Genomic DNA, 16356 nt, shown 5'->3' with positions numbered 1-16356 from the left:
CATTAGAATGGTGAGTGACTTCACAAACCATCACATACATGAGGACCGATGTGGCTGAGAAGTCCTCCCTTGTGGCTCTTGTCTCACACCCCTGGAAGTGGGGACAGGGAGCGAGCAGACAGAGAGTAGCATGGGTGCCAAGATGTTCATGCCCAGTGCCTGGCAAGAGTCCAGCAACGGATTCCCTAGGAAGGTAGGCAGGGCTGGTAGACAGCTGAGGGATCAGCGTGGTCAGCAGAAGGAACTGGAGCGAAGTCAAACAAGCCAGGGGTCAAAGCCAGATGGTCAGCACGGTACCAAGGGAGAATGCAGAGGCAGAATCCAGGAACAGGCAGAGGTCAAGGGCAGGCAGCAATCAGGCGTAGTCAAGGCAATCCGAGTCAAGGCAACAGGTAATAAACTAGCAGGAACACAAGCTGAAAGACCGTTCAGCACAGATCAATAGGACAGGCCAGTTTAAATAAAGCCAACAATCAGAGGGAGACTTGTCACTTCACGTGCGCCATGTTAGCACGTCTGTTACGTTGCGTGCGCATGCGCACTGCCGCATGTTTTCCGATAATACGGAAAGCTGGGACCTGTGCATGCGCTGTAGCGCGCAAACTCCCGGCTATAGCCTTACACAGACCAATAGTAAGCAAAAGTCAAAAGTTATTTGATAGAATTCCCTTTGTTTCAGTGGGATCTGCTGGCCTGTTTTAAAGTTTATTGACATTACAGGTTTACATTAATAGTAGCTAAGGCATTGAGAATAAAATGTTATGACTATTGTATATTGCATCCCTTTTTGTCAAAGATCATAATTTTACATATATCCCTAGATTCCTTGTCTGTTCCTTCTTTATGTTTCTACTTCTTGGTTCTTCTTGATACATATTTCTTTTATGTTCAGTAGGTTTCTTACATCCTGTAAATTTTTTGTGGTTGCTCTGAACAGGAAAGATTTGGTGTTGCCAATCACTAGGTGAACCTGCTTCCTGCTTTCCTCCGGTTTCCTGTGAGTGAAGCATATCTGTCTGGATCTAGTGATGCCAAACACTTCAGTCAGGAAGGCCTAATCTGTAATTACTTATTTATCTCCCAGCACTGTTAATGACTTTGTATTGTGTGCTCTTATTATTGTTGGCTAAAACAAATCAAAATCAAAGGTTCTAAATTGTGACAAAGGTTTTAGACTAAATGCAAGTTTGAATGTGCAGTTCTCAATTAACAATGTTTAATATAACTTTTTTGTTAATATTTGCAAAAAGCTATGTGATTATGCTGACATTTCTACATTAGAGTTATATTTATAAGGGTCAAAATTGTTTCTTTCTTGTCTGTTGATTGACAGAAGAAGTCCACCTTTGGGTTGTATTGCTGTCTACATTAGGAATAGACATAGGCAAGCAGAAAAAAAACTATTACCAGCATGTCTCAGTTTTGTTTTTTGCTAGTGTTCTATTAATTATAACGCGCATACAGATCCAACTACATTGGCCTATACACATACAGCACAGCAATGAAGTAATAAAATGAACTAGGATCACACTAATCCAGCACGTTATTAATCTCACGTGCCCCACTCAATATGGCCGCCGCTTGAGTGGGGCAACTCAGAATAATAACGTGCTGGATTAGTGTGATCCTAGTTCATTTTATTACTTCATTGCTGTGCTGTATGTGTATAGGCCAATGAATGCCTTTGCTGGCGCTCGTGCAGAACAAGTACTCACCGGCCCAATATTGTTTTGCCTTGACCAATGTACTTTAAATCCATGGTTCTCAACTGGTGGGTCGTGACCCAAAAGTGGGTCGCAACCCTGTGTTCAGTGGGTCGCCGCATGCCTTCTACTTTTCTAGGTGAGAGGCTCCTCTGCCTCCCCCTGGCACAGCACTTTCAGTTCTCGCGCCAAGCAGCCATTCAAAATATGCTGCCTGGCGTTGATTGTCAGCTTTAGGTGGGATGGGGTGGGGCTATGGCCGCGAGGGAACTCCATCCATATGTGGATTGCTTACAGCTCCCTCGCGTGCCCTGTAAAGGTGCCTGGACCAAAGGTACATAACATTCTGGCTCCCGTCACCTCTACAGGGAGCTGTACAAGCAATACACATATGGCTGGAGCTCCATCACACCACAGCACTGGACCCCAGGCTGAGGATCCACTCCAGTTCTAGGGAGACTCGGTGGATCTTCAAAAAAATTAAGTAAAATTACACATTTTTTGGAGTGGGTATGTGTGTGAGATTGGGTGTGTAGTTGTGTATGTATGTCAGTGTTTTTGAGGGCCCGTTCACACTAGTACAGTGAATTAGTCTCATAGTACTGTGTGATTTAATGCACTGTACCATGCAATTGCACCCACTGTGCGTTCTGGTGTGGGCACCTGCCACCCACGGTTCGTACACCAGCACCGGAACGCACGGTACCCTAATGCTGTGTGTTCCATTGCACTGCGACTTGGGTCACGACTTAATGACCAAGGACAAATGTGGGTCCTGAGGTTACACAGGTTGAGAACCACTGCTTTAAATCATCACTTACAGTATAACCAAGCTCATGTATCTCGGATACAGATAACTATAACATCTGTAGAGATGTAGCTGCTTCCGTCTATTTGTCAATCTCATGTTTCAAAACCATCTAAGCTTTATAACCAAAGATGGAGTCTGCTCATAAACCTCAGCTTAGGGCTACATAACTACTTGTAAGTGCTCTCCATACATTCAATCTTCAAAGAAAGGATATTAAAAACAGAATGAGTTTCCAACAAATTCTTAACTTGGTGTGCTGCTCAGTGATATTCTGCAATACACCAACCACCACCTATAGATATCACAAAAGAACACAGCACCCATATGTGGATATAAAGCAGATCTGGATCGAAATGCTGCCACTGGCTGAATTGCTCATGCAGGTTGGGTACGACGTCGGCTAACGAAGGGAAGGGGGGGAGGAGCCGGTGATGTCACGGACATCGTCATCACTGGACTCCTCCCCCTTCCCTTCGTTAGCCGACAGCCACTTGTGGAAGGGGGAGGAGTCAGGTGACGTCGATGTTCGTGGCGTCACCGGATCTCTGACGGAAGACCCTGAAGCCAGCAGAGAGGTGAGTACGGATCAAAAGAACTTTGATGGATCAAAATAATTTTGATCGATCAAAAAAAATAACGATTAATCGAGGGATTAATCGTTAATTTCCGCAGCCCTAGTTTAAATCAAATTACCCAGTTATTTGCTGGCTGCTTGCAGAGGCCATATGTTTGCTTCTACCGATTATGTTTCTAATGTTTCTGCAGCCAACCAACTGCTATTACTCCTAAGTTGGTGATTGTTTTGGCTCTTAATGATGCAATGTTCATCACTCTGAGACTGGAGAATCAGCCTGTTACTTCTACCAATGCTGTTTCCAGCCTTAAGTTGTATTGGGCTTTCTACACAAAGATTGGAAGCAGCTGATCATTTGCTGGCATAGTAGAGTTTTTTTCCTCTAGTTTTGTTCATTGCATACTCGCTCTTCTTGCTTCCTTGTGCTACACTGTGCTTTCTTTGACATTGAAAGCCTATGAGCCAGCTGACCCAGTCAAAGCATGGTATTTCATGTGTGGCCAAAAGACTGCTTGCTCTTTGTAATTCCTTACTCTTATCTCATCTCAGCAGACTAGCATAAACCTTGAAAGGACAAATCTCTGGGGGTGTACTCGTAAACATAAGGTGATAGTTATTCAGCCAGGCTAATTTCAGTTTCTGGAAAGATATTTAACAAGAAGGTTTATTTAATGTTGGTTGGTGCCACACATTCAACTGGTCTCCTAGGTCTATATTCAGCTTTACATATAGAGATGGCTTCTACAACATCATAGTTTAATCTTGCGATTCTATAAATTTGAGAGCTGCTTTAAAGAAAAACGAATAATTTTGTAATTGTTTGTTTTTTGTATACTTTTTAAACTGTTTCATATTTTTTTACTATATGCAGTCTTTCTTTAAAAAAATAAACATTTTATCTTAAAACAATTCCCAGAGCACTATGGGTTAGCTAAAGACATAGCACACCAGTGGCTGTTGGCTTTGTATACTTCATTTGGCTGATTGTATTGACTGAATTATACAATAAATAAATCACTCTTGTTAAGTCATCTACTTCTGCGTAGAAGTTGCAGTGTAAGCTATGGGAGCTTGTAAAAGTTATTTTAAATGCTCACTGGAGTTCATCTTTAAGGTACCTGCCTTGTAGGATTGTCCACCCTCATAATTACCATTCAAAGAGGAAAAAAGAAATCATCTCTAGTTAGTCTTTGCACTGTTGTCCCTCCACTAGTTAGTCTTTGCACTTTTGTCCCTCCACTAGTTAGTCTTTGCACTGTTGTCCCTCCACTGGATGCCCCTATTAATAATTTCTTCTAAACAATTCCTTACTAACACTGTTTTTGTTTAATTTGTTCCGTCTTGAAACCATGTAAAACATGAAAGTTGTACTTGGTGCCTGTCAGCCTTTCAATCTGATCTAGACCTTGTTACTCAAGTTCTGAGCTCCCAGTGGATGTTTTCAGTGTTAATGACAAATGAAAACAGACGGAATGATCATCAGATTTGTCCGTTTACTAAAACAAGTCTGTGAAAGGCACCTCGCCAGAGACATGCTAGCCCTCTGTTGTCTTCACCCTCATTAGCTGTGTGTGGCCATTAGAGGTGACCTGCCAGCACCTCATGAAACACACTGGTGGCTGGTAACATCACATAAAGAATTTGTCTGGATGACTGTGCTTAATACTGATTGAACTAATGTAATTTTGATCTCTCTCCCAAATCACAATGAAAACAAATGTTTTAACTTCGAAACGTGCAACTGTAAGCTGTATCCCTTGCCAAAATGTTTCTAAAGTCTGCTGTTCTGCAGCTTGTTATGTGTCTGCCCTCAATGTGCTTAATCATGTGATCTCCTAGCTCCAGTGCTTGAAAACCCCACGTGTTAGATTGACAGAAGTGAGCTGCTACAAAAATCTGTACAGAAATGGATTGATCAGGAAATACATCAACAGTTGGTACACGTGACTGGAGAATTTTGAAACTTGAAAGTAAAGAGAAATGTGTCTCCTCCATTGCAAAAGATAACAAAGCCACTTTTTATGCAGCTTTCTCAAAAACATGAAGTGTTAGCAGACTAAAGAGGGCTGTTAACTGGTGTGCAAATTAGGCATTTTGTCAAGTCAGTAGCTAATCTCTTGGTTCTTTTTCTAACCAATCCCTGTGGCTTTTGACTTATACCCGTGCCCTAAAGAAATCAATGACACAAGAATATCACAGGGATAGTAATTATTATTATATTATTTATTCATTTTCTTATTTAAGGTACAGGCTGTAATTGACAGTTTGGCTTCACCTTCTTAATGTTATGCAAGGCAAAATGGCGGGACCCAAAGAAGGAGTCACTGGCTCCCTGGAGCTAAGTGTTTTGTTTACTCATTACACACCAGTGAGTGGTTTATAACCGGACTATTTCATGTTTGGCAGCGGTGTCTGGGAAAGGAAATAATACTTTAGGTGCTGTATCCATGAACCAAGCCTCTTTTTATATCAGGCGTCTGACATCATCGTTTTACCCTTGTCATACCAACATTGTGGCATTGTCCTTGTACAGTAGCACAGTTGAAGTCTAAGGCCCCGTTCCCACTGCGCGATATCGCGAGATTTGCGGCGTGATATCACGTTCAAGCTTGCATTGAGCAAGCTTGAATTGCGGCTAAATCCGCTCCAAAAAGGGTCCTGCTGTAGCGACACACGACCCGCGACAGCAGGACCCTTTGCCCCATTGAAATGCATTGGAGCGCGATATCGCGCGGTAATTTGCTGCGATAACGCGGGAATTACCGCGCGATAAATCGCTCAATGTGAACGGGGCTTAATACTTTTTTTTATCTTGTTATAGTTCTGTGCCCTGGCATGTTATGATTTGTGACCCACTTTTGCTTGGAAATACTTTAACATGCATTTTCTCTTAATTAAGGTTTTACTTCCTGCATTTCCACTCCAGTGCTCTGCTGGTATAAGTAACAGTCACACACCTCAGCACAAATATCTTCACCCACACTTGTATGGCAGTGGAGAGAGGGGTGTGACTGACAAGTCTAACACTGGTGCCTATTGGACGATACAGACTTGCAGTCACAGGAAAGCCTAAATACATTTGTAAACCTTTTTGGATGGAACATTTTCATGTTCCTGCTGTGGAAAATTCTATGGAAATGGAGGTTGATAGTACGAAGTCTATCTAACTATGTCAATTTCCATCACTTGATTTGTGCTTTAATACAGTCATTGTCACACATTCATGTACAAAAAGGATGTCTGGCCGATGAAGAGAAGCCAGTCTTGGGAGCTGTAGACCCCCACAATATATATAGTCACTTAAACAGGCATTATCAATTTATTAGGTATTGCTAGTAGTGCTGTATCTTTATAGCTAATTGTATCTGTACTGGTATATATACATACATACTGTATCTTTATATTTTTTTTAAATCCCAAAGTACAGCAAAAATGTAAGAAGTCCCATTATGACAAGGAAGAAACACATTGATGTAGTTTTTCTATTATTAGTGTGTTAAAACTTTTGAATACATACCACTGGCAGATGTCACAGTTATTACAAAAGCATTGTGACAGTTGTCTTTTTGCTTTCTTAGTTTTTATTCACTTTAGTTCATCGTTCTTCTAAAAAGAGTAGCGTTTTCGTTTGTTATAATATGTCTTGATCCACTTGCTCTTCTAGCTGGATCTAGGCCCATTTATACAATGTCAATATTATCCTATTTTTATTTATATCTTTCTATAGCTTGGTTCGAATATAGCTGAATAAAACTGATGTTAAATGAAATATAGGGGATTCAAGTATCCCGTTAGGTGTTAGAAGGTTTAGGCTCTTAGTTCATTCAACTATTATATGACCAAACTTCATTTAGAGAGGTTTATCATGTTTAAACAGAGTGATGATTGGCAATACTTGGCTTTCTCAGGTGTGACACAGCACTGCCTTAAATATCTGTTGAAGGTCCCCAATAATGGACTATATAATATAGAGCAGGAATTCATTCATGCTTGTAGGCTGATGTAGAATGGCATTGGACTTGATAGGCAGCAATAGTGAAACAGCTGATTGGTGGGAATTTCGAGAAGAGGCCCCTGCAAGCCAGCAGTGAGGTGGGGCTCAAAATGTTCTACTTTTTCAAAGAATAAAACCTCCTTTAGATATAAGCAGTTCAAGTCCAGCGAATAACTCGAAATGGTACAAAGGTAAGCAGTAAACTGCCAGAGGTGAAAAAAATAAGTTTAGGTTAACAAAAACTGAAAACTAATGTACATTTCAGAGTTATACCAAAAGGCCTTTTTTTAGGGAAGAAGTAATGGGCTAACATTACATTGTTCTGCAGCAATGTAAGCAAATGAAGCCGTGAAAGTTTATGCTAACAATTTCTGCAGGTGTCCTAACTTTTGTGGATTACTCACAAGTAATCAACAAGCCCTCTGTATAAAAGCAGTGTTGGATCAAATTGCGTTACTGCACCCTCTTAAGCAATATTTGGACCGAATTGTACTGCATGAAGTAGTGTATTGCTCTCAAAATGGAAAGAAAAAGGCAATTAACAAAGGAAGACAGACAGACCATTCTAACCCTTAAAAGTGTAGGTCTTGATCCTAAAGAAATTGCAAAGAAAGCCAAGGTGTTAGTGAGTACAGTTTCCTACACCATCAAAAGGCACTTGGAAACTGGAGGAAACTCTGACAGGAAAAGATCTGGCAGACCCAAAGCCATTACAGAATTAGAAGACAAGTTTCTGAGAGTCAGCCTGCGTGACAGGCGGCTCACAAGACAACAGCTTCTAACACGGCTTAAACTCATCAAAGTAAGCAAGTCTCCGTTTCAACTGTGAAGAGAATACTTTGAGCTGCAGGTTTGACTGGTCAAGTGGCAGTAAGAAAGCCATTGCTAAGATAGCAAAATAAGAAAACGAGGCTTGCCTGGTCCATGTAGCAAATCCAGTGGACTACTGAGGACTGGATGAAGGTCGTATGGACTGAGGAATCAAAATTTGAGATCTCCGGTTCATCACGCAGGGTTTTTGTACACCCTGTCAAGTAGGCAAAAGGATAGTCCCTCGGTGTGTGTGACACCAACTGTCAAACATGGATGAGGAAGTGTGATGGTCTTGGGCTCTTTTCCTGTATCCAAAATCACCGACTTGCACAGAGTGAGAGGCACCCTGAACCAAAACTACTACCAAAGCATTTTGCAGTGCCATGTAATACCCTCTGATTTACACCTAGTTGGTCAGGGGTTCATCCTACAGCAATATAATGACATAAAACATACCTCCAGGCTGTGTCAGAACTACCTTAGAAGAAAAGAACAAGACAGGCTTCAAATCATGGAATGCCAACACAGTCTCTAGATTTAAACCATATCAAGCTGGTTTGGGATGAACTGGACAGAAGGGTGAAAAGCAAAGCATTTTGCTAAAGAAAAAAATTTCCAATTGTTTATTTTTTTCTATGCTTTACTTTCAGAGTACATTTAGACATTAAACTGTATCAATTTCAATACAAATTCGAAAAATGGGAGTGCTCTAAAACTTTTTACCTGGTGTGTGTGTGTGTGTGTGTGTGTATTGTGACCTGGGATATTTAACCACACAGTCTTCACAGTTGGAAACACCACATAATGATGCAGTTTTGTTCAAAAAATAAAGTAAAATAGGCATACGCAAACAAAAGTCCTTGCTTTCAAAGAAAAGGCACAACTTATATGTGATAATGTCACTAGTTCCCCAGGAAAGCAAAACAAATGGATGCACAGACCTTTTAAATCGTTTTTTTAGTCCTCTCAAACTCATAGGAACAAGGGTTTGCAGTATCCCTTACTGCTGTTGGCCTCTCTCTAGCCCACTTCCAACGGACTCCCCAGACTACCTGGTGTTGCTCATTACGTACAGGGGAGACCTTGCTGGGCCAGACAGAAGCTGCGGACTGGCTTCTTTCCCTACTGCGCTACACGCAAACTGCAGAGTGGAGCACTGTTGGGGGAATATAGACACCTTCTACTACCATGCCTTGGGTACTGTTACAGTATGTGTGTGTGTGTGTGTGTGTGTAATTATGTTATGTTCAACATTATAAAATACATTTTGCTACTTGTAGTCAGCATGTGGTAATCTCTCGGCAAGAGACAACCGTTTTTGTTGTGAAATATGCCAAAATGACAGGGAGACCGGATTGCACTTGGAAGAGGGGGAATATATTCTTCCTCCTGTCTCCTAGCAAACAAGTCAGTCAAGTCCGTGTATATACTTCTAGTAAATGGATACTGGGGGATGCAGTCTTTCTTTCTGTAATAGCAGTGATCATGTATTTATATGCTCAAAACCTCCCACTTTCCACTCTCTTTAAAAGCTCCCAGGCACAGCAAGGAAACCTACTACATCTGATATCTTCAAAGTAAACCAGAGAAGTCTGCATAAAAATTTGTTAAAGTGAGATAGCATAGTGAAGCCTTTTTAGAACAAAATGTATTCACATGTCTCATTCCATCCCAAAAAGGGATGAGAGAAGAGAATTATACCTTCACGAGCAGAGCCAAGCAAATCACGCGCTATACTGAGCTTAGGGTGACGGGAGGACGCTAGTTTGTGTCCTCCCGTTACCCTAAGCAGAACTTTGGGGAAAAGCCTTAACCCCATAGTTCTCCTTTAAGTTGAATTTGTATGCAAGTCGGAACAGGTACATTTTTTAAGTGTAACTTAGTTTTGGATAGCATAGGGAAGGGTCATGGTTCTTTTGCTGTCTGTTCCTGTTGTTCAGAAGATTATAATATAATTTTAATTTTTTTTTATTTAAAATGACACAGCAAAAAAAAGTTTTTTTCTATTTTTAATTTTATTTTATAAACTTTTATTTTTTATTATTTGTTTGCATTTTTATTTGTCTTTTTCTTTACTTTTTGTTTACATTTTTGTTGTCTTTTTAATTTAATTTTTTTAAACTTTTTTTTTTTTTTGTATTTTAATGCTGGGAGCCATAGCCAGCCTGCTATTGGATATTTCAAATAACAATAGCCATTAGCAGGCTGGCTATTGCATCTGCCCACTGCCTGCTGTCAATCAGCAGAAGAGGGGCCTGAAGCAGAAAGTTCTCTATCAGGTCCCCCCATGCTGATTGACAGCAGACAGTGGGCGGGTGCAATAGCCAGCTTGCTATTGGCTATTGCATTTGACAATATCCAATAGCAGGCTGGGTATGGCTCCGAGCCTGCAATGAAGAGTAGGCAGGGGGGCGGGCAGAGGAGAAGCGGCCGGACCAGGAGACCGGAGGATCGTCCGGACCGGGGAAGCCGGCACATCAGCGGAGGTACGTGGGGCATCGGCGTTATGCAGCGGTCTGTGTCCCCGCTGCCTCCACCAACACAGGCGCGGAGAGCAGCGGGGATTTGAAAGGACACAGGCCGCTGCAGCCACAGTTTCTTTCTTTCTTTTTGGTCCCCAAGCCCCACTTCATAGAAGACCTTGTTTCCATATACAGCACCGATGATGGCCAACAAGTATTATTTCTGTAAATGGAAAAAAAAATATGGCAGAGTCTCTAGCATTTTGCATTTTACTTAAAAAAACAAAAGTTTTTCTATTGTCCAATGAGGGGAAACAGCTTTGAAGAATTCTGAGAGTTACAGTATGCTGCTGCCTCTAAAGGTGCCCATACACTTTACAACCCTCGCAAGACTTTTGTCTTGCGAGGGTTGTAAAGTACTTAAAAAAACGTACGATCGGCCCATCTTGGACAGGCAGATCGTACTTGAGATGACTGCACAGAGGGGCGGGCTTGCGATGACTGCAAACGGGCAGTGTGCGCACACCGGCCCGTTCGGCAGTTGTCGAACAAGCAGTACGATTCCCGGCGGGTTTTCCAGCCTGCTTGTTCGACTGAAGACCTTCGACCGTACAGTAGAAACGGTCGCACGCCTTCCATACACTGCACGATTCTCGTACGAGAATCGTGCAGTGTATGGGCACCTTTAGAGTAATGGACAATTTTCCTGGAGGCAGTGGCATAAACCTACATCTCAGAATTCTTTAGAGCTGTGTCCCTCATTGGGCTCCAAGAAAACGATTTTACAGTAAGAACAACATTCTATTTATTTTTGGGTTGTCACCACTGGAGAGGTTTTTTTATCACTTCCTGTCCATCCTGCGCTATCCAACATGGTGGAAAAATTTAACTGCTCATCGCTGATCATAGACCAGTCATCATTAAGTCATGATTGAAGGTTTGTTACAGCCATGTAAATTGTCCTATACATAGCTAGCGTAGCAGTGATTTATATAAACGCCTTCTTTCAAATATAAATCACATTAACTTGTAAAATTCATTCATGTCTAAAAGTTATTACAGAACACTATATAGAGACAAGCTGTGAATTAGAAAATGTCTATGACCATGAAGTGTTTATACACAAAATACTTTTAGGCTGCCCTTTCCACTGTTACTTCATCGACCTTTGTACGTTTCACACAGACATGCCTAAATAATCTCCATCTGCTTTTCATTTCACATTAAATAGGAACTATCACCTAAATGAGATGAATGCATGCAGCTTACTATTTGTACCAGAATACACATTAATTAAAGCAAACCTCTCGTGAGAGAAATTTGTAGGCTGCCATTGCTGACCTCTCTTTTTGAAAATACTACTTCAGTGGTTGTGGTCGTTTATGCTCATTTAGCAATACAGTGGGAGGGAATTTATCAAAACTGGAGCAGTTGCCCATGGCAACCATTCAGCTTCTCTTTAATTTTCTAAGCTTTAACTGAACAAACTGAAGAGAGAAACTGATTGGTTGCCGTGAGCAACTGCTCCAGATTCTGTCTGCTCCAGTTTTGATAAATTCCCCTGAATGAGTCTGCTATGGGAACAAGTATAGAGATGCTGACACATTTATGACACTTGTGCTACATGATGATTCCAGGTTTGTGATGTAGAAATAGTGCAGCATTTTCAGGAGGAGACCACCACTGTCATCCACCATTACTCAAGGTACATTCAAATATATCTACTCTTTTTTTTTGATAGAGTGTGGAAGGATTAACACACCCATCAGGTTATACTGCCTTAGGAGGCTATGTTAGAGAGATTCCTTCACTTCCTCTCTGGTAAAAATGTTGTCCCCAGTACAGGAACTGAGGGGAGAAAATGCTTTTCTTTTTTTTTTAAAGTTAAGTAGCAGAATTATAGAATCTCTGTCAGCTTTTTATCGTCGGTTTTCCTGACTCACTTCCTGTCTGGTAAATGGTGTTCACAAAATTAAAAAAATTATGGGAAATCTCTCTTAAAGGAGAACTATGGGGTCAGTGTTTTTCCCCATAGTTCTCCTTAGGGTAACGGGAGGACACAAACTAGCGTCCTCCCGTTACCCTAAGCTCAGTATACCGCGGTATACTGAGACGCCGCAGCTGGAGCGGATCCCGACTTAGAGGACGGGATCCGCCCAGCTGCGTGAGTGACGCCGGTATGTGTTCGCTCACCTCCCGATCTACTGAGCCGACCTGTGACAGTCTCATTGTCACAGGTCGGCTAGAACTATGAGGTGAGTGAAAAGCACTCACCTCATAGTTCTCCTTTAACAGAGCCCCAGGTAGCAAAAAAAACTGACAGGGGTTCTAACTTTTCCCCATTCTATCCAAAACAGAAAAAGAAAAAAAAAACATTTTGGATATTGATACACTTTAATCCTTTCCTGCCCACAATCTATGCATTAACCTTTCCCTGCATGACGTCCTGTCCTGAGGTACATTAAGCAGAACAACAGGGAAAATTATTGACCCTTGCTGTGGGGCTACCCTTGCACTGTACCCTTGAAGCCCAGTACAGAGGTCAGTAATGTAACGCAGAGTGCAGAGCTAAGTGGTGTAAAGCAGAAAAAACAGGGACTTGCAGTGCATAGTTGATCTGATTCAGGTGCCCTCTTCTTCTCCAGGGGGGGAGGGGGGGGGGTGCAGCGATGTTGCCTCCATGTAACGGAGGCGGAGGAAGTTGCAGGTGGCCAGTGTGATGGGCAGACAGCTGAACTGATTCTCCCTCCTTTGTCTTCTCCTCGGCCACTGCAGCTACAGAGAGGCCGAGGAGGAGAAGATAAGGGGGGAGAGCAGAACGGGAGATCGCCGCTGCTGAAGCGGCGGCACTTTCCGCCCTGGTCCTGCCAGCGGCGCACCCCCTTATGTATTTCCATATTTTGAGCCCCCCAATAGACTGTATATAGAATGTGATGACTCTGGGACCATAAACCGCTGCAGCGGAGGGGGAGTGAGACTGAAGGGACTGGTCTAACAGCCAGCTCCGCGGATCAGGTGAGTTTAACTTTATTTTACTCCCTAGACCAAAACAAGCACTTAACCCTTGCAATGTGGAGGTACCCCCACTGCAAGGGTTAATAATAATTTTCCCTGGAGTTCTTCTATAATGTATGCATTTGCTTTGATGGCAAGCAGCTGACAGACACTGTGCAGTCATTACAGGTTGTTCCTACTGAAATCTGACCTCCAATTTGACATGTGGTGGCAGATACACAGTGTAAGGCAGGTCTTCTTTTTCAGTTCTTTAATGTTTACATAGAATTGTGTATGGCAAGTCGTCTTCTTCACTTCTATAATGTTTACATAGAATGACACTTTATGTGTGGAACACGGATTTAGCAGTTTCTCTTCTTTCAGTGGGAAAGTTGTTAATGGAAAATGTGAAATACGGAAGCGTTTCTGGAACACAATCCATACATAGGCCAATGTCACACAAGTGATCTCGTTGCAGGCACCAACTCTCCAGTGACATATCTAACAAACCACTAACCTTTTGCTATGGCGTTGCCCCCTTTCTAGCTTGGGCCAGTGAGATGTTGCTACTTGGCTAGCGAGTGACATCTGGAGGGTTTAAAGCCAGTGATGGAGCAACTTAATTAAAATGATTGGAAATCATAACCTATTGTTTTATTGCATTGGTTTTTTTTCTGTTGGCTATGTGTTTAGATGAAGTACTGAGATCTTGAATGCAGGATTAAGTTTTACTTGCTTAGGAGAACATTACATGTGAATACAGCACACAGGGAGAACTTCCTGTATATATCATATAGAAAACTAACATAGACTAGCAGTGCACTACAGTGCCATCTACAGCTCATAAGACATAACATTAGAATGTCAGTAATATGCTGTTGTATTTCCCAAATTTGTAACTAAGCTTATAGCATAAACTGTGTAAAACCTCTCACGTGCCGCAGGTTCCCTCCAGCTATTGACATTCAAACCCTACCACAGCAGTGGGCGATAGTCACATGATCTCATCAGTTTGGCTCTGCTTGGACACCGCCGTTTGACATAAAGCACATGTCCCACCACCATAGCTGCGCTTAGGGGATGGCGGCGGAAGGTAGAGTGACATTACTGACAAGTTACCAGCTAAGGTGATAGAACAGCAGGAGTGGAGTGTGGAGGTTGTGTGGTGTAACGTATTTACCTGTATTTATTTCTGCTTTAGTGTCATGTAGATCTTGTATTGAAGTTTAACTTTTTTCCAAGTATTTGTTCCTTAAGCAAATTTTGATATTTCATTTAATTTTCTCTCGCTTTGTTTTAGTTTACGAGATGATGACCGAATACGAATTGAGAGAATGGATAGTCTTCATTTTCAATACAGTCAAGCGTTTCAGCTCATCAATGAATTCTACAGTTGTGGTTCAGGTACATTTAAATTCTGAGAGTCCTGATGTTAGTCGGAGGCAGCAGAACTGTCCAATAATATTTTCAAGCCTGTTACAAAAATGTAAATTCCAGTGACCAGTGATACTACACTTCTTCTGGCTCCTGAGTATAATCTACTATGGTCAGACTATATGTGCTACTTCTGGGGGATTCTTATTCTTAAAGACACAGACTGATTTCAGCTAATTTTCACGAAATGATTCAGAATTGATCCTCCTACTGTGGCTTTTAATGGTCATAGGAGACACGACTGAAGTGCAGATGCGAATGTATTGTGTTTTTGGCCCTGATACTTTTGATAATTTCCCATGCATTTTTTAAAATAATATTCAATATATGGGGTGGTTTAACATTAAGAGATGTTCAGAGTGTTGCATATGCATTTGATTGATCTCTAGAATCTGTCTGTTGGGGAAAGTGAGTTGGTCTTAGCACAGAAGTAGCTGCCTGTGACAAGTGGAGTAGATCATTTATTATGATTGCCATCAGTGAATACTGAGACTACAAACTGTGCAGTAGTGTTGATGACAAATCTGCTGTATTTTTTTTGTTCAGCCTGTGGGTTAAACGAAACAAAATAAAGCAGTTTATGGCCAGCTTAATGCAGTTGTATGGTAAATGCATAGGTAAAATTAGGGCTGAAACAACTATTCAATCTTGTTGATAATAATCAATAATGAGAATTGTTGTCTATGATTCTCATTTATCGATTAGTTGATTTGCGTTCACTCCCCTTCGATCCCTGCTGCCCCCGGGGATCGGAGGGAACACAGACCCCTGCAGGTGGGAGGAGAGATCATCAGTTGTGACAGCCAAGAGGAGTTAGGATGGAGAGCAGGGAGGGGGCGGAGTGGCTCAGGATGGACACTGGATGCTTGTAAATAACTGAGGAAATAGTATTCAGATATAGTGTCCCCAATTATGAATGAACAGGAAGTGCTCAACATCACTCTTTTTTTTTTCCCCCCTAATTTTAGACAGAGTTGAGAAGGACTAAAACTCAGTCAGGTTTTTTTTTTTTGCCATCAAGTCTTTCTTGTCCTATCTGGTAAAAAAAAAGGTTGTTCTCCGGACAGGAAGTGAAGGGATATCTCTCTAACAGCAACACAGACAGAAGTAAAAATGTTTTAGTTTTTTTAATTAGGTAGGGGAATTCTGGAACCTCTGTTACCTTATTTTGTCTGTTTTCCTGTTGCAGATTTTCTCTCACTTCCACTGGTAAAAGGTTGTCCTAAGAACAGAAAGTGAGGGGGAATCTCTCAGCGGAGCTACGGGGGTCAAGGAAAACCCAACAGGCATGCTAACGCTTTCCTATTCTTTCCCCCAAAATTGAAGATAATGTGAATGTTTTCAACTAAATTTTAGTTTCTGTTTTATGTTTAGTCGTTTAGTCCACTCTGTTTTGTTATTAACCGATCGTTTCAACCTGTCAAGTTGTACATTTCAATTATTCTAAGGATAGTGTATTGTTTTCTAGCTGCTCTAACAGATCAATGTTAATGTTGTTTCACTATTCATGGTGACATAATGTTGAATTTGATAAATGGAACATATTTTGTCTGCATTGTTATTTTTGTATG

The 16356-nt window shown here is 41.5% G+C and overlaps 1 protein-coding gene across 1 annotated transcript in view; it reads left to right on the top strand.

Annotated features, from left to right (window-relative positions):
* MSH3 (mutS homolog 3) overlaps positions 1–16356 on the top strand; it is a 152225-nt gene that overhangs the window by 40734 nt on the left and 95135 nt on the right. The window contains exon 9 of the mRNA XM_018565205.1: positions 14652–14746. Coding sequence (XP_018420707.1) covers positions 14652–14746 — 95 coding nt within the window. The remainder of the gene's footprint in view (positions 1–14651; positions 14747–16356) is intronic.

Source organism: Nanorana parkeri, unplaced genomic scaffold, assembly GCF_000935625.1.
Source record: "Nanorana parkeri isolate BGI_ZX_2015 unplaced genomic scaffold, ASM93562v1 scaffold822, whole genome shotgun sequence".
Taxonomy (NCBI): Eukaryota; Metazoa; Chordata; class Amphibia; order Anura; family Dicroglossidae; genus Nanorana; species Nanorana parkeri.
The sequence above is the reverse complement of the archived record's forward strand: the minus strand, read 5'-3'. Positions and strand labels throughout refer to the sequence as shown.